The 26,555-nt window shown below is 39.9% G+C and overlaps 1 protein-coding gene across 1 annotated transcript; it reads left to right on the top strand.

Annotated features, from left to right (window-relative positions):
- Positions 1-430: 430 nt before the first annotated feature.
- Positions 431-26,130, top strand: trmt44 (tRNA methyltransferase 44 homolog). The gene is made up of 11 exons (XM_033983585.2): positions 431-1,020; positions 1,092-1,203; positions 1,562-1,781; positions 2,070-2,138; positions 3,633-3,740; positions 4,359-4,430; positions 7,828-7,934; positions 9,003-9,186; positions 12,924-13,278; positions 22,551-22,667; positions 25,675-26,130. Exons 1-11 carry the CDS (start codon positions 684-686, stop codon positions 25,902-25,904), a joined length of 1,911 nt encoding a protein of 636 aa, XP_033839476.1. The 5' UTR covers positions 431-683; the 3' UTR covers positions 25,905-26,130.
- Positions 26,131-26,555: the final 425 nt, after the last annotated feature.

Here is a 26,555-nt window from a genome sequence, read left to right as displayed (position 1 = left end):
ACGGCGCCCTCTGCTGACGTCAACACAAACTGCTCCTGTGGTTGCGTCATCATTCTACGACTGTGTTTTGGTTCAGCCGCTCCTGTCATCTGCTGAGACGGGCTTTTCACTTATTATCCTTTATTATTCTTTCGGGGCTAGCTTCTCTTTAACTCACACAGTTTCACATGAAAGAAATCTACTGAAGTAAAAGTATTTAAGTACCCGCTTAAAAATGTACTTTAAGAGTATTTCACACAAGTGCTGTCCATTTGTTAAAGTCTAAATGTAATGATATTGACTTAAAATTAGGCATATTTCGGCCACAGTAACAATACGAATCAGTGTCTTCATTTTTCTTATTAATTTTGTGTATTTATTTTTGTTTGGGGAAACCAACGGCGCCCTCTGCTGACGTCAACACAAGCTGCTCCTGTGCTTGCGTCATCATTCTGCGACTGTGTTTTGGTCCAGCCGCTCCTGTCATGTGCTGAGACTGGCTTCTCATAGGTTTACTAGTTTGATTATTTACTCTTTAATCGTTGTTAAACTGGTCTAACTCAATATAAGAAGTAAATATATGATTTCTTTGATAAATATATGATTTCTTTTCATTTAAATCTTGTAGAAAATACCCCGTTTTTTCTTTCGGGTCTTGCTTTTCTTTAGTTAGCTTCCCTTAAACTCGCACCTGATGGAACAGAATGCCCAAACTATTTGATATAACGTTTCCAGCGGGATGTAAGACTCTGCCTGAAGGGTTCTGGTCAGCTGTGGATGTGTGGATACAGAAGCCTCACGTTGTCAACAAGCGCTTGTGTGGAGTCAAAGAGACAGAAAGACAAAATGTTGACTGGAAATCTTTATGTGCACTGGTCACTGGACTTTCAGATAAAGCCCTGATGTTTCTGAACAGTGAAAGTTCACACACAGAGACGCACACGGATGTGGAACAGTGGAGCTACAGTACCAGGACTTTTATTCCCAAAGTAAACTGCTATGGGACAAAACAACACAAAGAAGTTATCATTAAACGTAAAGGTGAGTTATGACAGAGGAAAACGTGGTGGTGGTTGTTGTTATTGTTACTATTATTTCCCTTCTTGCTTTAGACTTTCCAGAAGTGACCTTTCTTCCATTTGAAGTGGATGCAGACGGACAAGTGTTTTATAAACAGAGCAACATCTATCAGTTCAAACTCACCGGTCAGGACAAGGAGGAGTGGTCAGTCCAGATTATATTACTGAAAGAATACTTCATATGCACAACCAGTCAAAAGTTTGGATTCACGCTCTCCTTCTAAATTTAAAACCTATATTTTATCTCACTGGAGCAGCTGGAGGAAGTGTCAGGGGTGAAGAGAAGTTTTTAGGAGAGTTATATAACATTCTTTCTTTGCTACATAACTCCACATATCTTACTTTGTATATTTGATGACTTCTGTGTGTATATAAAATGTAGAAAGTAGTAAAAACAAAGAAAAAAAACCCCACATTGAATGATTTAGCATGTCCAAACTTGTGACTGGTCGTGTGTGTTTTATAAAGCAGTTACTTATCCTCGCTGTGATGTTTTCATTTAGGTCTTTGGAGCTCCATGTTTTGTCCCCAGGTGAGTGGTTTTCAGACGGCATCGCTTACCCAAAACTGCCCTGGCTACACTCAGACCTGCTGCCTAAACTTGTGCGATGGACGACTGAATGTAAAAGCAGTGAGTTCAAAAGCACGTTGTCTCTGCTTCCTGTGGAAAAGTACAGCCTCATGTATCAGCGTCTGAAGGACAAGTATAAAGCGATGGTGAAGGTGAGCACAGTGTTTAATGCCATGTGTTATTATGGAGCGACAGGAGCTTAGTTAGTAGTGTTCTGAAGGTGGTGCAATTTCAGCTCCCACAGATGAATGCAGTTGTTGTGTTGTCCTTGGGCAAGACACTTAACCCGCCTCGCCCCCAGTGTCTGTGTGCACTGGTGTGTGTATGTTTGTGTGAATGTTTGAGTTGTTCCTTGATGTAAAGTGCTTTGAGCCTTGAAAGTGGAATAAACGTTGTATAAATGTATTCGTTTTGTAAAATTATTCATTTATTTCTTTCAGGTTTGGCCAGAAGTGACTGATCCAGAGAAGTTTGTGTATGAAGATGTTGCTATTGCTACATATCTGCTGGTGTGTAAACGCTACACATAAATTCATATTTTCAAAGGTCTCTTGTGAACTGAATGTTATAACACTGTTTCCTCCTCAAAAACAGACCTGGAGATGTGTTTTGTTTCATTCACACATGTTTGAGTAACACTTTATGATTAGTCTGTAACATCTCCAAACCTCAAAACGCTCTGTTCCACCTTATGATGTCATCAAGTGGTAGTTTTCAGATCCATTTACCTTTAGTTTCAGGAGAGATAAGTGTCATTTCCGGAAGCTGAAATGATCCAAATTATTCTAGTGAAGATGTATGGAGTTTAAAAACACAGTGGAGCACTTCCTGTATCACCACATGATGACATCACAAGGTGGACCAAACTGTTTTCAGTTTGAGAGAAGAACTCAGCCTAAATCTGCAGAGTTTGTTTGTGTGTTAAACATGTGAATGAAACAAAACACAACTCCAGGTCTGTGTGTGACGAGGAAACATTAGGACAGATTAGATAATTGTGTAATATGACCCTTTAATACAAACCAAATCTTTCTCAGTGAAGGCTGTAGTAAAAACAGGGACCCTAAACTTTTTCAAAATAATTTTAAAATCACATTTAGTGCAATAATATGTGTAGTAATGTGACCTAACTTATGTAGTTATTTTTGTTTTGTTTGTTTTTGAAGAGGACCAAACAGAAAGGCAGCGACAACGGTGTAAAAATCAGTTTAAATTTAATACATACAAAAACGAAAACTTAACAAAGGCTCAAATTAATGCAAATAATATTGACAAAAAGTAAGGCCCAACTGAGATCAACTTAACCAGAACAAAACCAAAACTAACCCAACCAGAGAACGGAGGTGTTTAAATACAAAAGGACTTACCCAAAATGAACACAAGGGGGGGCACTACACTAAAAAGACAAACTAAAACTACTAACTCAGGCAAAGCAACAATAATTTAAATAATTATAACTATACAGTGATTAATAAAATAACTTTAAGCAAATTAAGAAAACAAAATTAGTAAAAATAAATGTAATAATAACAAAAAATCTGTCAAGTTCTCCTTCTGCTCAACTAAAAACAAACAAGCAAGTAAATTTATACAGATATTAACCAAAATGAGAAGGTCTATGTCTAAACAAAGGAACAAACTTAAACTATGTGTGTTTTAATGTAAAGAATATGTGTAACGTTAAATGTAAAAGAAAATAAAGAAAAATGCTGACACTGTGGAGCGTTGACAGAGGCATCCATCACAGTGTAGTTCTGTATTTAACAAGACAAACAGAAATTAAAATACTGCCCCACTGCAAAAACAGGTAAACAGTTGGATTTAAAGAGCTTTTCACTTGACCTTTGTTACTGTCACAGGTCGGTGTTTTGGTTTGGGGCGAGCGTGTTACGCGTGAAATGTCTTGGACGCTCTAAGTCAATTATCGTGAGCCATGTGGGCGAGCAGGTGTGACACGGAGTCTGGGATTGAACAGAACAAAAGAGCATTTCCGCTGTGTGCAGGTGCTGTGGTCAGAGGAGAGGAGGGAGAGCGACCTCAGCGACCCCCAGGCCTTTGTCGACCTCGGCTGTGGAAACGGGCTTCTCGTCCACATACTGACCAATGAAGGGGTGAGAGGACGGGACAAAGGGAAACACAACACATAAACATGATTCACGCTGAAAACAACAGCCTCCCATCTCCTCAAAAATGAACTCAAATGTTTTATTTACCGTTTGAAATAAGTTAAAGCAGAAGTTTTATATTATGCACACTACCAGTTAAAGGTTTGGACACACAACCACCTCTTTCTGTGTTTTTTTTTCTTTATTTTACTCCTTTTTACATTTTATTTACACACAGAAAACATCAAATATATGAAGTAAGATATATGTAATTGCTGGATGTAGTAAAGAAAATTATTTAAATAACTCTCGACAACGCAAACGGAAACTACTCTTGACAATTTGCCATTTTTATGTTTTTTCTTTACTACATAATAATAATAAATTCATATATCTGATGTCTTCTGTGTGTGTATAAAATGTAGAAAGTATTAAAATAAAGAAAAAAAACACACTGATTGAGGGGTATGTTCAAACGTTCGACTGGTAGTTTGTGTTTTCTTTTACCATATTCATATTTTTACACTTCAGCTGGAGAAGCCTAACCAATATCGCAGTGAAAAACAACGACAACCAGGTTTAATTCAAATCCTACAGTAAACGCGGTGCCATCTTGTGTTGCAGCACCCTGGAAAAGGCATCGACATTCGGAGGAGAAAGATCTGGGACATGTACGGCCCCCAGACTGTGCTGGAGGTGAGCGAGGCCCGAACAAAGCACCTCATTTTGACTTACACGGGGTTTTAATGAGTGTTATTAGAAACCTCGTCACGAAACAAGGGGAATCCGCATTGTTCCAACTCACTCACAAAGAACACTTTCAAATTCAAAACTAGAAAGACTGTGGGGTTTTAAAAATAACCTGTTAGCTCAGAGAAGAGATGTCCTATAAATCACTTCTATGGGGCATTAAAGAGCAGTATTTTACTTCTGTGGGGCATTAAAGAGCAGTATTTTACGTCTATGGGGCATTAAAGAGCAGTATTTTACTTCTATGGGGCATTAAAGAGCAGTATTTTACTTCTATGGGGCATTAAAGAGCAGTATTTTACTTCTATGGGGCATTAAAGAGGAGGTATTTATTTTATGGGGTATTAAAGAGGAGGTATTTACTTCTATGGGGCATTAAAGAGGAGGTATTTACTTCTATGGGGCATTAAAGAGGAGGTATTTACTTCTATGGGGCATTAAAGAGGAGGTATTTTACTTCTATGGGGCATTAAAGAGGAGGTATTTACTTCTGTGGGGTATTAAAGAGGAGGTATTTACTTCTATGGGGTATTAACTGTAACACACACATATTTAGATCACCATGTTTCCTTTTATTGTTTTGAAAATGTTAAATTCGCCAAACAAAACGACACATTAACACGTTTCATGAGTTTCAGTTTCGTTTTTTACACTTATAGGAGAGAGTTTGCTTAAAGTTTTACAGCTGCCGTCACATAAAAAGTAAAACCAAGTAGCTGAACGAGGCTGGATGGGGTTAAATTTCACCTGAATCGTGTAAACACTCACGATGAGGGAAAACCGCTGTGCCGTTTGGCCCGAGTGGAGCTGCTGAATGCCTCCATTTCACTTCATCTATTATTGACTGATTTCTGTGCGAGCGGATGTGGCCGGGCAATCTGCGATCTCTGAGCTCCCAGCGGAAGTGAAAACCTTTTTACAGAGCAGTCAGATGTGTTTGTGTTAACGACAAACTACAACATCCTCACGCAGTCGTACGGCCCAAGTGCCACGTTTTACTTTTGTGTTTTATTAAATATAGACTGAGTAAAGAAGTGACTGAGTGGGTGTGACGTCATCATAGAAACTGAGCTGTTATTTAAAAAAAAACAAAACCCCAGGATCATGTAGAGGGTTAATACGAACATTTAAGACCAAAATGAGTCTGACAGCAGCAGAGACAGAGAGAGGACAGGGATTTACAAAAGAAACAAAAAAAAACAACCTCAAAATAACAAAATAATAAAAAAAAAACCCTCAAAAAACAAAAACAAAAAAACAACTCAAAATAGCTAAAAGAAAAAAACCCTCAAAATAACAAAAAATAAATAAAGTAAACAAAAAACACATCAAAATAACAACAAGATTATAAAAAAAATAACTTTAAAAACTTTAAAAATAAAGAAAAAAACAAAAAACCCTCAAAATAACAAAAAAAAAGAAAATAAACAAAATAAAAACTCCAAATAACTACAAAAAATTAAGAAAATAAGTAAAAAGAAAAACACACATCAAAATAACTAAAAAATTATAATAAAAATAAACTCAAAATAACTAAAATAAATGAACCCCAGGATCATGTAGAGGGTTAATACGAACATTTAAGACCAGAATGAGTCTGAAGCAGCAGAGACAGAGAGAGGACAGTTTTTCAATAGACAGTGAATTGGAGCCAGAGTTGAAGGAGCAGGAAGTGTGCACATGATCACTTCCTGTTTGTAATGGTTAGCAGGTTAGCTCTGTGCATTTATACAAACAGTCTATGGTTTTAAGTGATAAAACTGTAATCAGTGTTGAGTTAAAATGTTTTATCGCTCAGTTCTCCGCCTTTGCCTGGAATGCTCCACAGTACGGTATAAAACGTATCTTATCTCCATGGAGACAAGCAAACAAGTGAAGCTGCCAGGCTGAGTTACAGGTCAGATCTGCGTTAAAGCAAGCGATAACTCACAGTAAGAATCTGTGTTTTTGAGCCATAAACACAGATAAGTGAAAGTGCTTCAGGAACATTAAAAGTGCTATAGAAATAAACTAGAATTGAACTGAAAAAGTTATAGACTACAACTTTAAAGTGTCAAAAATTATAATGTTTAGTATTTGATCATGTTTTTAGTATTAAAAGGTTGTTAAAATACATCTTTATGCACCATTACCACACACAACACACACGACCTGCTAAAAATCTGGACATTTTCTCTCATTCATGTTTTTTTTTCTTTATTTTTACTACTTTACTACTACAGAAGACATCAGATAAATGAAGTAAGGTGTGTGGAATCCAGACTGACATCTCTGTATTTTTTATAAAGCTTCATATCCGTCCGGTCTCCTCCTCTTTCGTTGCGTCTCAAATCAAACGTGATCGTCCAATCAGATCTGTGTTTTTTCAGTGACACGTGAAACGAAGGAGCTCATTGGTCTTAATCCACCTGTCAGTCACACCCATCTGAAAACGTCTTTGTAAAATATCAAAGACGTGAGTGGATCAGGGGCAAATATGGAATTATATAGTTGAGAAAAAAATGAAATAACTCTACAATTTTTCTTTATTTTCATACATTATAAAAAAAAATCGTCATCCACGCTTTCCTTTGTCAAAAAACATTTAGCAGAGTTATTTAAGTTTCTGTTTCATATATTTTTATTGATGTGTGAGCAAATATAGGTCTGTCATTTAGACAACAACATTTAGTACACAAACCTTCACAAAAATAAAAAAATAAAAAAATATATATATATATAAATCAATAATAAAAATATTTTAAATTAATAAAATATGTGTGATAATAATAATAATAATAATAATAATAATAATAATAATAATAATAATAATAATAATACCAAAAAAAAAAAATTAAATGCAAATAAAATACAAATTTAAATAAAATAAAATAGAGGTTTTCTTGGACAGTTTCTAAAAAGTAAATAAATGGTTACTTTCTGTATATATTTTTCTTACACTACCCTACCCCATTAATGAGGTTATGTCCTTTTTGAAAGCAGAGAACATTAGATATACCAAATATCTAATCTTCTCTGCTTTCAAAAAGGACATAACCTCATTCATCTTTGAGGGCTGGAGGGGGAGTTTTTTAAGTTATTTCTTCACTTCTTACTTCATATATTTGATGTGTTCTGTGTGTGTATAAAATGTAGAAAGTAGTAAAAGTGACGGTGGGAGGCCGTGTCCACACTTTGATCAGGTCGTGTGAATAAACATCTCTAAATCCTGTCACATCTCGTCCTCTCACTGTCCCTCACATCGCCCCAAAATTGATTTAAATTCAAATCCAGCTTCTCTGCATCCTCCCTGCTCTGAGAACCTCTTATGTTATTTTTTCTTCTTTTTTTGGTGCTATTTTAGGAAAAGGCAATTACTCCCAGCGAGTCTTTCTTATTCCCGAGTACGGACTGGCTGATTGGGAACCACTCCGACGAGCTCACGCCATGGATCCCCGTCATCGCTGCCAGGCCGGTCCTCAACACACAATCACTCTCAGAAAGTGGAGTGCCATCTGCTCTTTTCTCATTGGAATTACATTATGGGCTTTGCGAGCATGTGTGAAAGGATGCCCCAAATGTGTGTGTGTCGTTTGAATGTCATGCGTAATTTATGAGCTGACCACCGGATGGCAACGTTGAGCCAAACAGCCTATACTCCCCAATGTTTGTGTTTTTTTTAGGTCGACAGCGGGTTTTATCACAATGTTATGGGCTAATATGGAGAGGTTTACTTAATTTACAGCAGATTAGAGCGTTGGAGAATAGTATTTTTTATTAGTATTTATATTTTAAGAAGGTATTTGAGATTAAAAGTGTTTATATGACACAAAACTGACTCTTAAAAGCTTTAAAACATGTTCGGATGATGTTACCTCCTCAAACAGACCTGGAGTTGTGTTTTGTTTCATTTTTATGTTTGAGCAACTCTTTATTAATAGTCTGTGACATCTCCAAGCCTCAAAATGCTCTGTTCCACCTTGTGATGTCATCAAGTGGTAGTTTAACAGCTCCTTTTACCTTTAGTTCGGTCAAAATCGGCAATTCCGGAGCTGAAATGATCCAAATGATTCTAGAAATCAAGGTGTGTGGAGTTTAAAAACACAGCGGAGCGCTTCCTGTATCGCCACATGATGACATCACAAGGTGGAACAGAGTGTTTTCAGTTTTCAGAGAAGCTTAAATCTACAGGGTTTGTGTGTTAAACATGTGCGAATGAAATAAAACACAACTCCAGGTCTGTTTGTGAGGAGGAAACGACATTAGAACAAATCAGAAAACAGCATAATATAAAGTTTCCTATTGGTAGTTTTTAGATCTTACCACATGGGGGCGCAAGAGCCAGTTTTCCCCTATTGATTACACTGTACTTTGTCGTGAAATATGCAAAAGTTGAACCTGAGCGTTTCTATTTGTGACTAGACCCAAGAACTCACTATATATAATTACAGATATTAAATTAATCTGCCCCCGTCTGTGTTAAATGTGATTGACCTGAAAATCATCATCTAAAACATCTATTTGTGTTTCCCATCCCAGGTCGTCTTACTCCTGCCGCTACTTCGTTCTCCCCTGTTGTTTCTTCGACTTTTATGGGAAATACCAGAGGCGCCAGTGCAAGAAGTCTCAGTATAAAGAATACATCGACTTCATTTCAGAGGTGAGCCGAGCGAGCGGCTTCAGCACCGAGGAGGACTGTCTGAGGATCCCGTCCACCAAACGGGTAAGACGCCAGATATGAGCGTGTGGACCCAGGTCACGGCCGATTTAACGCGTCGATAGTCACTTTAAGACTGCACGACACGCTAAACATACAGACTGTGTAAGGACGTGGACTGAGTGTGACGTCACAGCGTTCAGCTCCAAATGAAGCTAACCGAGGCTAACAGTTATAGCGGCGAATTTGGAGCAGAGTTTGATATTTGGAATCCAGACCGCGAGTATCATAGCAACCAAAGAGCCAATCAGGAGACAGGCTGTTGAAGGTAACGCCTCTTCCCGCAAAAAAAAAAAAGCTGGTTTAACAGGGAGCAGGCACTTAGCAACGCTGTCAATCAAACCTGTTGCTAACGCTAGCTCGAGTGACGTCAGGGAAAGAATGCGCCTTTTTCATCTGTTATAAAACTTTTAAGGAAGTATCAGCATGTACTTTTGCCTTTTTTCACATAACTTTCTCTATTTTACGCCTCTATCCTTATTTTTCATTTGACGCATCAAATAACTGGCTCCTGCGCTCTGATTGGTCGTCTTCGAGGGCGACGTAAGCACATGACCGTAATGACAGTGACATGTTTAAAGAGCCTCATGTCTCTGCTTTGAGACGCCGTTTGAATTTACATGAAGCACAGTTGGTTGTGGAGTTACGGTAATGGAAAGTCCACAACCACGAGTCTATCGGCGGCGACGTTAGCATCCAACGCTACAGGGTTAAAGTTCAAATGTTGATGTACAGACACAATAGTGAAATAAAACCCCCAGGATCATGTAGAGCGAGTTAATATGAACATTTAAGACCAAAATGAGTCTGACAGCAGCAGAGACAGAGAGAGACATAGTTTAAAAAAAACATAAAATAAACCAAAAACCTCAACATAACGAAAAAATTAAACAAAAAATTAAAAATAACAAAGAAATAAAGAAAATAAACTAACCCCGTCTCAAAATAAAATAAATGAATAAATAAAAAAAAAAAATCAAAATAACAAAAAACAAAAAAAATTAAACCCTGAAAATATCACAAAAAATTTAAATAAATAAATAATAAAATAAACTCAAAATAACTAAAAAAAACAAAACCAAAGAACCCCAGGATCATGTAGAGTGGGTTAATATGAACATTTAAGACCAAAATGACGAGTGAAAGTGAATTAGAGCCAGGGTCGAAGGAGCAGGAAGTGCGTCCATGATCACTTCCTGTTTGGAGTTGAACATTTACATGACACTTTATTCAAAACCGACACACATTTGTTTTCCATTATCAGCCCAGTTTACTTCATCATCTTTGTTCAACAGCTTTAATGTGCATCAGGCTGTGGTTTTCTGATCTGTTCTAATGTTTCCTCGTCACAGAGAGACTTGGATTTGTGTTTTGTTTCATTTCATTCAACACAAAACGCTCTCTTCCACCTTGTGATGTCATCATGTGGCAATACAGGAAGTGCTCCGCTGTGTTTTTAAACTCCACACACCTTCATTTGTAGAATCATTTGGATCATTTCAGCCCCGGAAATTGCCACTTATCTCTACTGAACTAAAGGTAAAAGGAGCTGTTAATGTTGAAAAACTACCACTTCATGACATCACGAGGTGGAAAAGAGCGTTTTGAGCTTTAGAGATGTGTTACTCAAACGTGTGTGAATGAAACAAAACACAACTCCAGGTCTGTTTTTGAGGAGGAAACAGCGTTAGAACATGACTTAAACCTCACGAGAATCCATTTTGTGTCATGCGGGACCTTTAAACGCGACAGTGAATAAATATTAATGCTAACGCTAATTTAAAAAACAGCTTTACTCTCATTGGTTTGTATCTGACATTTCTGAAGATGCCAAAAATCTTTTCTGGTTCTGTCATTGGCTCATAACCGCCCACTGCTCGACTGAAACCCACAGTCTCCAGATCTGCATGTTTCTGTTTGTCCCACTGTCTCAGAAGCTGTAAAAATGTTTAGCTAATTCATTTACATCAGTCGCAGCGATGGATTTAAGTAAAAGTGCAGATACTAGAGCAAAAAATACTTGAGTAAAAGTAAAAGTATCACATGAAAGAATCAGCTTAAGTAAAAGTTTTAAAGTATCTGTTTAAAAATGTAGTTAAAGAGTAAAAAGTAACAGTCTTTTCTGCAGATTTTGAGTTTTTTTAAGCTTCAAATGTGATGATTTTGATAAAGATAAAGATTTGAGCTGAATTGTTTTGCTTTTTTTTCCAGTTTTTATTTGTATATTTTTGTTTGAGTTAAAAATAAACTCTCAGTCTTTTCAGCAGCTCTCAGACAATAATAAAAAACACTTTTACTTTTACTTTCCCAGCTCAAAAATGCAGTGGAGTAGAAAGTACAGATACATAACATTTTTACTTAAGCGCAGTACTTTTACTTTTACTTTTACTTTGTTACATTCTACTGCTCTATCAGACTAATATTAACTACTAAAAACATACCTAGAGCAGTGAACACGAGTACAACAAGTATTTATAAAAGTGTATTTGAAGCGCTGTTGTATATATATATTTTTAAACGTACATATTATTATTATTCAGTGTTTTATTTTGCACTTTAACCGAAGAAAGTTCACTGACAAAGGCAATAAAACTCTTCTGATTGTGATTTTAAAGGCCGCGTAAAGAGAAAAAAACTCTACTAAAGACGTACGCACTCGTCATTGATTAAAACGCCTTGTTCATCAAAGTGTCCGAACGCAGAGCGGCCGATCTAATGTGACGCATCAAACTAATGAACATAAACCCGACTCTGCTTCTCCCCGTCGAGCCCAGCTGTGCATCACCGCCTTTTCCCACCTGAGCCTCATTTGGAGGCGGACGGAAGTAAATCACGTCTTTATCGTTCCCAAAGGGCTGTTTGCTTTAATGCTGCTGGCCGTTAAACGCTGCAATACACACCGGCCGCTAACGAGAGCTAGCGTTTGTTTGTGGAAATGCTAATCAGCGATATCCATCATTGTGCGTTTAAGGTTCTATGTTACGTAAACTAGACTCGTGTGAGGTTTAAGTCATGTTTTTAATCCTGTTTCCTCCTCAAAAACAGACCTGGAGTTGTGTTTTATTTCATTCACACACGTCTCCAAAGCTCAAAACGCTCTGCTCCACCTCGTGATGTCATCAAGTGTAAGTTTTTCACATGAACAGCTCCTTTTACCTTTTGTTTAGCAGAGATTTGTAATGACAATGTTGATTTTTTGTGTGAATAAAACAGTCTTAAATAAACCGTTGCTGCGTAAAGTTGCTAGCGTTAGCCTCTTACCTTAGCTTGAGCTGTTAACAGAGCGATAATCTCCACGTTTCAGACAAAAAACAGAAACAAAACCTTGTCTGTTTATCTAAATCACATGTGTCAAACTCAAGGCCCGCGTGCCAAATGTGGCCCTCTACATCATTTTATGTGGCCCTGGACAGGGTGAATTAAAAGGTATGATGGTCTTAAAATGTCGTTTTATCAGTAGATACGCAATTACACTTATGCAATATTTATAACATGAATAAGTAATAAATACAGAAACAGTTAATTAACAGGTTTAAAAAGTAGTTACATTTATTTTACTTCTGGCCCTTTGACGGTGGCCATTTTGCTGATGTGGCCCTCGGTGAAAATGTGTCCGACGCCCCTGATGTGAATGATTCTAGAAATGAAGGTGTTTGTAGTTTAAAAACACAGTGGAGCACTTCCTGTCTAGTTTTTTTTCTTCTTCTACTGCGTTTTAAAGTCACACACATGATCTTTCCCAGGTCTGCCTCGTGGGGAAGTCACGGAACTACAGCCAATCACGAGAGAGCGAAGCAGAGCAGCAAAGGGCGCGCTTCATCCGGAGCCGCCAGAACGCCCCCGGGGTCGCGGTCCACGGGTCGGACGTCGGGAGTGACGAGGGCCGTTTCCATGACGACGCCTCCCGCGGGACCCCGGCGAGCCAATGGGGAGCCGGGTTTCAGCCCCGAGATAAGGTTGAGAGCGTGAGGAACTGCGCCTCGCTCCCCCGGGACCTGGTCGACGGCGTCGTTCTGCGGGTCGGCCGTGCGCTCCTGGGGATGACGGCGGGTGGCGGCGGCGGCGGCGTGGGCGCAGGTGCGGACTGGAACAGAGGAGGTAACGCCACGATGACACAGATATAAACAAAACAAAAGTGCCCACACATGAGCGAACGCTAATTAAATCCAGTGAAGCGTTATTCATTTAGCAACATTATTTTGGCCTGTTCAATTAGCACTTAGCATAGGTCTGCTCTGGGAATTCTTTGATTAATAATTTAGGGATTGACGGGAATTTTGGACTAATTATAACAAGGAAAGTTCAGTGACGGCAGTAGAATCCTGTCTTGACATGTTATTTTTTCTTATTTTATTTGTTTGTAAAAGAACAGCACGTTTTAATGAACATTTAAAAACAAAATTACTGCACTACACACCATAGCCTGTTTATATAAATGGACGTAGCTAACATGCTAGCCGCCGCCACGTTCCAAACAGGAAGTGATCATGGACGCACTTCCCGCTCCATCGACTCAAAATGTTCGTATTAACCCGCTCTACGTGATCCTGATGTTTTTATTTTACTTTTGTGTCTGTAAATGAAGATAAGAACATTAATAACAGACGGATCCGGCGCGTTCTTTCCGTTAGCGTTAGCAACAGGAGACATGTTTGACCCTGGAGCAGACATCGTTTTAAATCTTTTTTCATGTTGAGAGCTTTTGTGTTCGAGCAGATTCAGATTCACTTGTTTTTTTTTTTCTGAAATGTCCAGTGAAAGTTTTACAGCAGTGACTCATTTTCAACAATAAACACTATTTTTATCTGGATATGTAATAATAATAATATCTCTCCTCTTTTTCAAACACAAAAGCGATGATTCACCACAGGCCTTAAATATCTCCAGGTCCCTGCTGCACCGGCGACCTCCACCTTTTGTCTCGTCCTCCGTCTCCACATCCCTCCTCCTCATCCTCAGTCTCTTCTTCCTCCTTTTCTTCTTCTTCCTCATCCCTTCCTCCTCCTCCTCCTCCTCCTCTTCGATCACTTTGTCAGCAGGCCCTTCTTCCTCCTCTTCCTTCTTCTTCCTCCTTCTCTTCTTCCTTGTCCTCCTCTTCTTCCTCTTCTATTCGTCCTCCTTTCCTCCCTTCATCCTTTTCTCCTCCTCCTCTTCCTCCTCCACCTCCTCCCCCTGCTCCTCTTCCTCCCCCTCCAACTCCTCCTCATCCTCCTCTTCTTCCTCCTCCTATTTATCCTCCTCTCTTCCCTTCCTCCTTCTCCCTTTCTCCTCCTCTTCCTCCGCCACCTCCTCACCCTTCCCCTGCTCCTCCTCCTCTTCTTCCTCCTACTCCTCCTCCTCCTTTTCTTCCTTGTCCTCCTCTTCTTCCTCTTCCTATTTGTCCTCCTTCTCCCTTTCTCCTCCTCCTCTTCCTCCTTCACCACCTCCTTCTCCTCCTCTTCTTCCTCCACCTCCTCCTCCTTCTTTTCCATCACTCAGTCAGCAGGCCCCTCCACCTCCTCCTCCCGTTCCTCCTCCTGTTCCTCCTCCTGCTCCTCTTCCTCCTCCTCTTCCATGACTCAGTCAGCAGGACCATTCTCCTCCTCTTCCTCCTCTTCCTTCTCTTCCTCCTCCTCTTCCGCCTCCTCTTCTTCCTCCACCTCCTCTTCCTTCTCCTCCTCCTCTTCCTTCTCCTCCTCCTCTTCCTTCTTCTCCTCCTCTTCCTCCTCCACCTCCTCCTCCACCCCCTCTCCTCCTCCCCCTCCTTCTCCTCTCCCTCCTTCCCCTCCTCCTCTTCCACTTCCTCTTCTTCCCCCTCCTCCTCCTCTTCCTCCTCCTCCTCTTTCCTCATTCCATCAGTCAGGCCCCTCCTCTCCCTCTTACACCTCATCCCTCTCCTCCTCCTCCTCCTCTTCCCTCATTCCGTCAGTCAGGCTTCTCCTCTCTCTCCTCCTCATCCTCCTCCCCTTCTTCCACCTCCTCCTCCTCTTTCTCCTCCTCCTCCTCCATCACTCCGTCAGTCAGGCCCCTCCTCTCCTTCTTACACCTCTTCCCTCTCCTCCTCCTCCTCCTCCTCCTCCTCCTCCTGATTCCGCTGCTACTTTGAACTCAGAGTTTCACCTTTTCCCTGCACCAGTGGATCAGTCCAAACAGATCCCCAGTCTCCTGTCACGAACCTCCCACGCATCACCTTTACCGGAACGCCTCCCCTCCCCCGTCACCTCCTCTCCTGAGCCCCCCGCCCACCCCGCACACACACACACACACGCACACACCCCCCCCCCCACACACACACACACACACACACAATGAGAACAGATAAGGAGCTGACAAACGCTGCTATGATTAAAAACCGCTCCGGTGTCACTGCTCAAATTAGAGGTACGGGAGGAAAGAAAGAGAGGGGATATAAAGACTGTAACTTAGTATAGAGATGACAGGATGAATTATGCACACGCCGCCATGAATAATGGAAGTGTGTGCTTGTATAGAGCGAGTCTGACCAGTTACGCTTGTTAGAACAAAGGCAAAACCGAGGCTCTACACCAACCAGCTCCGTGGATCTGCTCAGAAACACTCCGAGATTCCCCATCTTTCCATTTTACATTTATCTTCAAACAGTCCAAAATAGTGTTTGTTTTATATTTGAAAGTTTCTGGAAATATCTTCTGCAGATGGTGCTGGAAACGCCGCTCAGACGATACCCATAATTATACACAGAAAAATGGCACACACGGCTGTTTTTCTAATGCAGAATCCAGTTCACACCAGTGTTAAGTTTTCCATTGATAGAGGTCTTATTTCTCTCGTGTTCTATATCGGTGCAATAAAATAAAAATATGCCTCATTTTCATTTCAAAGAGGGGCACACGCGAGGCTGCCTACACCACTGTGGAGTTACTTATTCATGTAGACTCTAGTGCTGACAGAGTTCACACAGTTATGTAACAACGCCGAGGATCCCAGTGTCTGTGTAAGTGCACGGACACGACATGAGTGAGGATGTCAGAAATATCCAGAATCAGATACTAATCCATACTAAAACTCGTATCCAAACGCATTTGAGCAGGTAAAATACACCCATGGAGCACTGTGAACCCACTGGACACTGAGGATCACACAGATATAAAGACACATGGGAATAAAACACAAAGTACGAACATTTAAGGTGGAAAATCACAGTATATTGTCTAAATCAGGGGCGTTGAACACATATTCACCAAGGGCCATATCAGCAAAATGGCTGCTCTCAAAGGGCCAGATGTAAAATAACTAAGTACTTTTTAACTTGTTAATTAACTGTTCCTGTATTTATTACTTATTCAAGTTACTAATATTGCATATGCGTTTGCCTAGATGTAAAAATATGTGTAACTGCGAATCTCCTGGTAAAACGACATTTTAAGACCATCATACCTTTTAATTTACCCTGTCGAGGGCCACATAAAATGATGTGGAGGGCCACATTTGGCACGCGGGCCTTGAGTTTGACACATGCGGTCTAAAGAAAGAGAGTTTTTATTATCACTCTTGTAGCAGATCTGGTATAGAGTGTTTACTAAGTGCTACTTTCTAAACATTTTTACACACAAATATAGGGATTATAGAAGTACAAGTATGTGATTAACCATAGACTGTTTATATAAATGGACACAGTGTTCCAAACAGGAAGTGAGCCTGAGCGCACTTCCTGGCTCCTCTCTCTGTAACTGCTGCTGTCTCGTTTACACAGTCTTTCGAGTCCAGTTTACAGGCCCGTTCACAGACTTTTTTGGGGTCCCGGGGTAAAAAAGCCTCACATGAGCCCCCCTCTCTAATGTAAATTAATACAAAGAGTGTCCAGTTCTGGTGTCCCTCTTTGAAAAATAAAATGAGCCCCCTGTCAACTCGACTCCCCCGCCGGTATGTCCCATGGTCCTCTGCTTTTGTCACACTTTTAAAGCACTCACAAACACTTCCACGCACAATTACACCTCATCCATAATGCAGGGCTGGAACTATCCCGTTACCTTGTCCCTTTAAGTGACCCAGACTTTTGCTCATTTCTAAAGGCAGCTGCAGCTCGAATATTCGTGGGTTTAGGAGAAAAAGAGTTCGTAGGATGTGCTTCAGGTTAAATGTTTTTGATGGAACATAAAGACTCCTACTCGTTCGAACGGCATCCGGAAATACATCATGTTTTTGGTTCTTTGCCAGTTTGTCGTAGTCGTAGAGGCGGCAGTGAGGAGCTCAGTTTGGTTTGATATTTGATAAAAACATGGATGGATGAAGTACTCAGTCTTGTTACTTAAGTAAAAGTACACATACCAGAGCAAAAATACTCAAGTAAAAGTATCACAGGGAAAAACTGATGTAATTTTAGACGTAAAATTTAAAAGTACCTGTTTAAAAATGTCCTTTAAGAGTAAAAAATAAAAGTATTTCGCATAAGTGTTCATTTGTTTAAGTGTAAATGTCGTGATATAAATAAAAAATGATGCATATTTTGGTCACAGTAACAATACGAAACAATTTTGTGTATTTATTTTGGCTCAAAGTCGACGCTTGAACTCTTAAACTTTAGTCAGGACGTTTCCACGAACATGGTTAAAAATACCCCTTCAAATCGTATGAAAAGTACTTTTTACTTTTACACATACTGCTCTCAAATGTACTGAAGTAAAAGTAAAAAGTACACGCTGTAAAATGTACCAAAAGAAAGTACAGATATCTAAAATTCTACTTAAATACATGACTTTACTACGTGTACTTCCTTACCTTCCGTCATTATTTTACATTTTGTTCATTTTAAACCGTATTGATCTAAAACAATAATAGATTAATGCTGCTTTTGTGTCCTTGGGCAAGACACTTAACCCCCCTCGCTCCAGTGTGTGTGTGTGTGTGTGTGTGCACCGGTGCGTAAATGTGTGAATGGGTGAGTGGTTCCCTGATGTAAAGCGTTTGGAGCCTTGAAGGTGGAAAAGCGCTGCGTAAAAACATGACCTTTGACCGTTTGACCTCAGTTATAACAGGTCCATCGACGTCAGGCTCAAAACTGCAGGACCCTCCTCTTTATAGTGACATTTCTTTTACAAATACTTGAAAAATAGCCTTTTTTCAACCCTACATGTCTGACCCGGAGTCTGAATATTCGCCAAGTAAATACAGAGCAGTGGGTGGAGATGGGGGGTAGGTGAAAACCAGAGGTGGAGCGTATCTGTACATTTTACAGTGTGTACTTTTTACTTTTACTTTGACATTTAAGAGCAGTATCTGTACTTTCTACTCCACTACATGTTTGAACAGGAGTGAAAAGTAAAAGTACTTTTTATTATAGTTTGAGACCTGAGGGTAAAAAGAAAATACAAAAAAATATACAATTAAAAACAGAAAAAAACAGCTCAAATCTTTATCAAAATCACCACATTTAAAGCTTTAAAAGACTCAAAATCAGCGTGAAATACTTGTACTTTTTACTCTTTTTAAACAGGTTTTACTCAAGTATATTTTTTCATGTGATACTTTTACTTTTAGTTTTTTTTTTTGCTCCAGTATCTGTACTTTTACTTAAACACGTGAATCAAAATATCAAAACTCGGAGTAAGTTCATGAAGAGACTATGATTATAACACGATTCAACTCTCATAAAAGTTCATTTATTTAATTTGTATAGTCTATAGTTTTTCTGGTTTTGTTTTCTTGATCACTGCAGATATATGTTTTTTCGTTCCCCTCTCCTTTAAATGAGCGCGGTGACATTTAGCACGGCGCTCTCAGGGTCTTAAACGAGCTCCGAGGCTTTAGTCCGAGCGTCTGCAGGGTCGCTTCTGTCAATACCAAACCGCTCCCATTAATCCCCATTAACTTTCCCGTCAGCAAAGGCCAGCCCTAAACGCTGTATTGATATTTTATTAGGGCTTGGATCTCCCTGGCGTCGGAGCGAGGAGGACGAGGATGGCACGCCGCCCGCTTTCGCACTACACGCTGGCGTCGAGAGCGTCTGGAAGTGTGGGAGTGTGATGCAAACTTGGAACGCCGACGAAGCAATTTGTCCAACTATTTTAAGGATCAGTTTGGGCCGACAATATGTTTCTGACAAACTGAAGTCGAAGAGCGACGGTGGCTCAGTTGGTAGAGCGTTTGCCCGCTGATCTGAAGGTTGACGGTGCGATTCCAGCTCACACAGATGAACGCTGTCGTCGTGTCCTTGGGCAAGACGCTCACCCACATCGCCCCCAGTGTCTCCGCCATTTGGCTAGCGGTTATAGCGAGTATCGTAGCAACCAAAGAGCCAATCAGAGCGTCAGCACATCATATGTCTGACCAGGATATCAACTTAACCGATACCTGAAAGACGATATCTGATCCAGCTCATTTTTCTGTATCAGCGCGGATATCGGATACCGGTATCAGATCGGTGCATCCTCAATCATCATAACATAAACCATACACTTGTCCCTCGCTATATCGCGGTTCACTTTTCGCGGTCTCGCTGTTCCGCGGATTGTTTTTCTGCGATTTTTCATGCTTTTTTACAGCGTGCATTGTGTCCTGCGTCCTGATTGGCTGTTGGACTGTAGACCATTGTGTCGTGCGTCCTGATTGGCTGTTGGACTGTAGACCATTGTGTCGTGCGTCCTGATTGGCTGTTGGACTGTAGACCATTGTGTCGTGCGTCCTGATTGGCTGTTGGACTGTAGACCATTGTGTCGTGCGTCCTGATTGGCTGTTGGACTGTAGACCATTGTGTCGTGCGTCCTGATTGGCTGTTGGACTGTAGACCATTGTCCATCAGTCTCCTCCGTGCCGTGTCTCCTGTCCAGTACAGAATGTGTTCAGACAAATTTACATAAACGTTGGATCTCAGTGTGACTCTGAAGTGCTGTACGTTTGCAATTTGTTTTCTCCCCGACAAAACCCACAATGTCGATGAAACGTTCTGCACCGACAAAGACGCCGACGAAGGTTTGAACTTTGAGAGAGTTTAAACGAGAGAGAAATGTGAGAAAATGTTAACGCCTGTGTGAGAAAAGTGTATAAAGTGTGTGGTGAGGGGTTTTACAGCAAAAACAGAGAGAATAATGTAAAAAATAAAGCTGATACTTCACGGATTATTTTTAAAACGTAATCCCCGCAATAAATGAGGGACCACTGTATATAAATGGACGTAGCTAACCTGCTAGCTGCCATGTTCCAAACAGGAAGTGATCATGAGCGCACTTCCATTGAAAAACTGTCTTTGTAACTGTTGCTGTCAGATTTAGTTTTTTTTATTTCACTTTTGTGTTCGTAAATCAAGATATAAACATTAAAAACAGACCAATCAGGCGCCTTCGTTCTCGCCTCACTTCTTTTTTAAACACTTTATACATAACGCTAGATCGATTCCTTTAATTTCCTTTGTCCGTTGACACAAAAATCCAAATCCTCGTGTTTTTATTGCGACGGCAGCTTCCAGTTTTTCCATCAGTTTCGCCTCAGAACGAATGAAGTGATCAGTATTCAAACTCCTGCTGTTGTTTGTCCACGTCCGATATGTCAGAGCAGACGTGAGCGGACGCGTTCATACAAACCAAAGGTCAGCCATGATGGAAAACTCATGTGGAGGAACAAAGGCCAGAAAACGCCACACACACACACACTGGACCCGGCGCGTACCATGACTGTCTCACGTCGCTGGAAACATCACGATATCCCAGTTTTGTCTGTTTCTTGATGTGCGCTGTCTAAAATGATCGTCCCACTTGGGGAGAAGACGGCGGTGACTCACGGTCTCAGAAGAGGCTGTGAGATGTGGCACGCCGGTGGCTCCGACAGCTTGTTGGAGCGGCTTTAATTGGGCTGAGTTCACGGCCCCCTGACTGCCTCGGTGAAAACGCAACTTGGACTCTTTCTAGGTCTGAAATGTTCTAACTATAGACGTCGTGTGTGGGTAAAAAGTGCAAAAGCTGTAAGCAAAAACGAGTGTGTTTTTAATAATAATGTAACGAGGAACGAGCAGAGGTGGAACAAGTACGCAGTTTTGTTACAGATTAAAAAGTATTTGAGTAAAAGTATCACATGAAAAATCTACTGAAGTAAGAGTGTTAAAGTACCTGCTTAAAAATGTACTTAAAGAGTAAAAAGTAAAAGTATTTCACGTTGATTTTGAGTCTTATAAAGCTTCAAATGTGGTGATTTTCATAAAGATTTGAGCTGAATTTTGTCCAACAGAAACGACTGAATCGTTTTTTCCAGCTGTTTTTATTTGTACATTTTTGTTTTGTGTTAAAAATAAACCTTTTCAAACTATAATAAAAAAATACTTTTACTTTTCAGTCCTGTTCAAAAATGTAGTGGGGTTTAAAGTACAGATACTGCTCTCAAATATACTGTAGTAAAAGTAAACAGTACACAATGGTAAAAGTACTTAAGTAAAATACAGAATACCTGAAACATTCCACAGCTGGTAACACGTAGCAGGGGCGTTAACGGGAAGGGGCAAAGGGGTCCCCAGGGTCTTAGGGGCCCAGAATTGGAACCCCTGTCTATTAATTAGATTAGTATATTTGGGGTTTTTTTACTTTTATGTGAAGCAGTTTGTTGGTCTGATGTTGTTTTAAATCTGCTATAGAAATAAACTTGAATTGAACTGAAGTAGAAGGGGGCCCGTGTGCACCTTCTTGCCCCGGGCCCCCATTTTTCTGTCGACGGATCTGACGAGTAGTGATTTGTGTCGTTATGTAAGAGTGAAACTGGATTATGTGAAAATATGAGAGATTTAATATTATAATAAGTCTAATAAAGTCTCATCTTAAGTCTAATAAACAGTCACGCTCCCTCTTAATGTCTATATCAGGCCGTTGACTCTGGGGGCAGGAAAATTCCACAGTATAGCATTAAACTATTCTATCATGCATTTGTTCAATTTGTTTTTTATTACCAAAAATATCTAGGAAAAGGAATCGCATCTTTACTGTGACAGAACCGACTTGTAACTCGAGTCACCTTTGGACCCGCCCTCTATTTCAGTGTGTTTGTGTTTTTTTTTACTTTATTTTTGCTACTTTCTGCTTTTTATATACACACAGAAGACATCAGATATATGAAGTAAAATATATGGAATTATGTAATAAAAAAAACTGCAAAAGAAGTGCTAACATCTCCGTGGATATAATCAGCTGTCGGCCCCAGAACAGTCCTATAGTGCAACCCTGAAATAATTCTACGTAAATACAAAAACTGCAGTTCTTTGAAACCTCACGTTCATAATCACATTAGTACAGCTGTTATCTGTATCGACCTTAACCTCGTTCTGTTTAATTTCCTGAAGAGTTTTGCATCGTCTGACCCGTCGTGGGCCTTCGTGACGGAGGTCTCTGTTCTTATCTTTCATCGTCTCCGCTCTTTCTCTCTCTTTTTCTTTCCAGGCAGCCTCCCTCTGAGCGAAGTGGCCGCTCTCCTGGAACAAGAAACTCTGCAGAGACTCAAGAAAGAGTGCGGAGGTCTGCAGACGCTGCTCAAGAACAACCACCAGGTCTTCAGAGGTAAACGAGAACGATCAGGCAAAAGTTTAGACCACAGACTGTGTAAAGAAGTGGACTGAGTAAGTGTCCAGCGTGTCGAGGCTAGCAGTTATAGCGGCTAATTTGGAGCAGGGTCGCATATTTGTAAATTCGACCGCAAGTATCATAGCAACCAAAGAGCCAATCCGGAGCAAGGCTGTAGAAGGTAACGCCCCTCCCCGCCCACACCATTAGTTTTAGCAACACTGTCCATCAAAACCTCTTGCTAACGCTAGCGGGAGTGACCTCGGCGAAAGAAGGCACCTGATTTGTCTGTTATTAATGTTCATATCTTGATTTATTTATGGCAGAGGTGTCAAACTCACTGAGGGCCAGATTTAACTGTAAGGCAGTGTAAATGTAACTAAAAAAAGTAGTTACATTCGTTTTACATCACATTTGAACTTGTTAAATAATTATTTCTGTGTTTCTTACTTATTCAGGTTACAAATATCCCATATGCATTTGCACGGATGTAAAAAATATGTGTGTGTAACTGTGTATCTCCTGATAAACTGACATTTTTAAAAGTGTGTATCCGTCCGGGGCACACCTGCTCACAGACAGTCATACCTTTTAATTCACCTTCTCACGGCCACATAAAATGACCTCACGGGCCACATTTCGCCCACGGGCCTTGAGTTTGACACACGCGATTTATGGAAACAACAGCGAAATAATAACGCCACGATCATGTAGAGCGGGTTAATATGAACATGTTAAGACCAAAATGAGTCGATGGAGCAGGAAGTGCGCTCATGATCACTTCCTGTTTGGATCGCGGCGGCGGCTAGCAGGTTAGCTATGTCCATTTATATGTACAGTTTATGGTATACACTGGAAATGTTCACACGCACTACCAAAATCTGATTATGATCTGATTTCTGGACCTTTGAGAATATTTAAAACACATTTAAACATAATTGTATCATCATTTTACCCGAGTTCTACCTCCAAAACTCGTTCATAATCCGACACTGAGTCCTCAGTTCAGTCTCTTCAGGACCAGATGGGACGCTGGAAGAGGAGTTGGCTGTGGAAAACAAAATGAAACAGCTTTTTAAAATTCTTTGGTGGTGTCAGTCCCAGAAAATTGTCACATATTGTAATGTTTATGTGATGTAATGTAAAATAAATATGGTTGCTAAGTAACTGTATTTGACAGCTACTAAACGCTTAGTGAAATGCAGCGTCAATATGTAGGACGAGTACACAGAGAAAAGATGAGTCTGTTACACTTTAGAATAACTAGACTTTTAAAAGCCTTAATAAAACAAAAAGAAAGACTTATTTCATAACGAACAAATGGTTTATTAACAGTGATTCAGGCTTAGTATCTACTGTATAAATATCCTAACTCCTCCTACTCAGCTTGAATCATTCGTAATAAACTATTTGCTCATTATGAAAAGGCTTTGTACCATAGACTGTATTTACAAATGGACATAGCTAACCTGCTAGCTGCCGCGTTCCAAACAGGAAGTGATCGTGGGCGCACTTCCAGCTCCATCGACTTTGGCTCCAATTCACTAAATCTGTCGCCCTTTTCTGTGTAACCGCTGCTGTCAGACTCGTGATTTTGGTCTTAAATGTTCGTATTAACCCTCTACATGATCCTGGGATTTTTATTTTGAATTTATTTTTTCCATTTTTTATTTATTTTTTTGTAGTTATTTTGAGTATTTTTTATTTATTTATTTTGAATTTATTTTTTACTTTTTTGTTATTTTGAGGGGGGGTTTGGTTAGTTTTTTTATTTTGAGTTTATTTTTGATTTTTTTTTTTTTTAATGTTATTTTGAGTTTATTTTTAGTTTTTTGTGTCCCCTCTCTCTGTCTCTGCTGCTTTCAGACTCATGATTTTGGTCTTAAATGTTCATATTAACCCGCTCTACATGATCCTGGGATTTTTATTTTGAATTTATTTTTTCCATTTATTTTTATTTTTTTTATTTTATTTTATTATTTTTTTGTAGTCATTTTGAGTATTTTTTATTTATTTATTTTGAATTTATCTTTAACTTTTTTGTTATTTTGGGGGGGGTTTGGTTAGTTTTTTATTTTGAGTTTATTTTTGATTTTTTTGTTTTTTAATGTTATTTTGAGTTTATTTTTAGTTTTTTGTGTCTCTCTCTGTACCTGCTCTAGTCCAGAGTCTAGTCCAGAGTCTAAACAAGAGATTGCACCATTGTTTTCTGCTACTCAAACTGTGGGGGTTAAACAGTCTGTAGATAAGAAATTTGAAGCAAAGTCGAACAATGTGATCGCATCAGTGTTTTATAACCGTCCAGACTGGGGGGGTCACGAGGGGGCACAGATAAGAGATGTGGCCTTAACCAAAATGACCAGGACAGAGCTGTTATTTTCCCTTAGTGTTATATATGTCCACTGATGCATGAAACAGAACATTTTACACCTTTATGAGAAAGTAAACAATATTACATTTGTTTCATCCACAAAATCGTCTAAACATTGTGGATCTGTGTAAATGAACAGCAGAATACAGCACTTAAGTCATTATTTTGTGTCATTTTAGTTCATAATTCAATCTTCTACAGTTCAAATCTTATCATATTGCATAAAAAATAACCAAAAAAAACTGATACCGTGATAAACACTGACCCCCTAAAGTGACCGTTTCCATTTGTAATATCCTGAGTGGACACAGTGATGACTGGGACAGGCCCGGCCGCCGCCTCCATGATGTAACGTGCTGTTCGTTTTTCTAAGAATGTGGTTTGGGGTCAGATTTATGTTGGGTTTGGTTCTGGACAGATGCAGCTCATTAAACAAACTCTTCAGTTCGTTACAAACAAACTTTTGGACCATGTTTTTTTCATTATTTGCTCGTGTCTATTTTTATCGTCTGATTTTAAGAGCAGTGAACATTACTCAAACTTCCAAACTCACTCTATAAACTTAATAATGCTTTAATGAAAATCCAGCAGATCAGGGAGTATTTGGGTTTAAACGTCCCGTGTGTTTTCCAGTGGAAGGCGGGCGGGTGAACATACGAGACTGGCGCGACGCGAACCCGTCCAGGGGCGTGAAGAGGAGGCCCGTCGCCCCCGGTGCCCTGAAAACTCGTCCGTGCTGGTTCCACTCACACCATCCTCAAGGCTGCCCCCTACAGGTCGAACAGTGCGGCTTCGCCCATGGAGCTGACGACCTCCGACCCTCCACGAGACCACTGAAGAAACAAAAGGGTGAAGACTGTTGACGACGCATTCCTCAACGTTTATTTTTTTATGTTTTTTAAGGTAGTAATATTGAAATGAATGGTTGTCCTCGCTTAAATATAGAATAATGACAAACCCTGGTCTAAATCTAAATAAAAAAGAAATAAATAAGCACTTCCTCCACCCCAGACGCTTCCTTTAGCTCCTCAGGTGAGACACCAAACTGTCGTGTACTGGATTTTCCCCAGCGCCTCCTCCTGGTGGAACGTGCCCTGAATTTTGTTAACGTCTGTCGTCTTTAAAGCAGCAAACACTGCTCTGATTCTAAAAAAAAATAAATATTCTAAGCAAAAAATAAGTAAATCATGTTTTTTGTGGAGAGTATGAGACAAAATAATGATATTTGTGGACAATACTGTGCAGGAGAGATGTTTTAAGCCTCGTTTCCGCTGGTTTGTTTGTGTCTCCAGAGTCAAAACTGAACCGTCCCACGAGAGAGAACACAAACTCAACACGGCACAACGCAGATCTGAACATAAAATACTCATCTAGATTATTTTATGTTTACGTTGACTGTATTTCCAGTGATGTGACTTAAACGTGGAGCTGATGATTCACCGAAAAAAAGCACGAATCCAACAGCTGTTTCCTGTTTATGATGCGCGCAGCTCACGTATAAACATCGAAAATGT

The sequence above is a fragment of the Periophthalmus magnuspinnatus genome, chromosome 18 (assembly GCF_009829125.3).
Source record: "Periophthalmus magnuspinnatus isolate fPerMag1 chromosome 18, fPerMag1.2.pri, whole genome shotgun sequence".
NCBI classification, from domain to species: Eukaryota; Metazoa; Chordata; class Actinopteri; order Gobiiformes; family Gobiidae; genus Periophthalmus; species Periophthalmus magnuspinnatus.
The sequence above is the reverse complement of the archived record's forward strand: the minus strand, read 5'-3'. Positions and strand labels throughout refer to the sequence as shown.

Excerpts from the sequence above, each read along its gene's own strand:
- trmt44 (XM_033983585.2), top strand. The coding sequence starts at position 684 with ATGCCCAAACTATTTGATATAACGTTTCCAGCGGGATGTAAGACTCTG. Across the intron at positions 7,935-9,002 it reads ATCCCCGTCATCGCTGCCAG|GTCGTCTTACTCCTGCCGCT; the intron begins GCCGGTCCTCAA and ends TTCCCATCCCAG. Across the intron at positions 22,668-25,674 it reads CAACCACCAGGTCTTCAGAG|TGGAAGGCGGGCGGGTGAAC; the intron begins GTAAACGAGAAC and ends TGTGTTTTCCAG.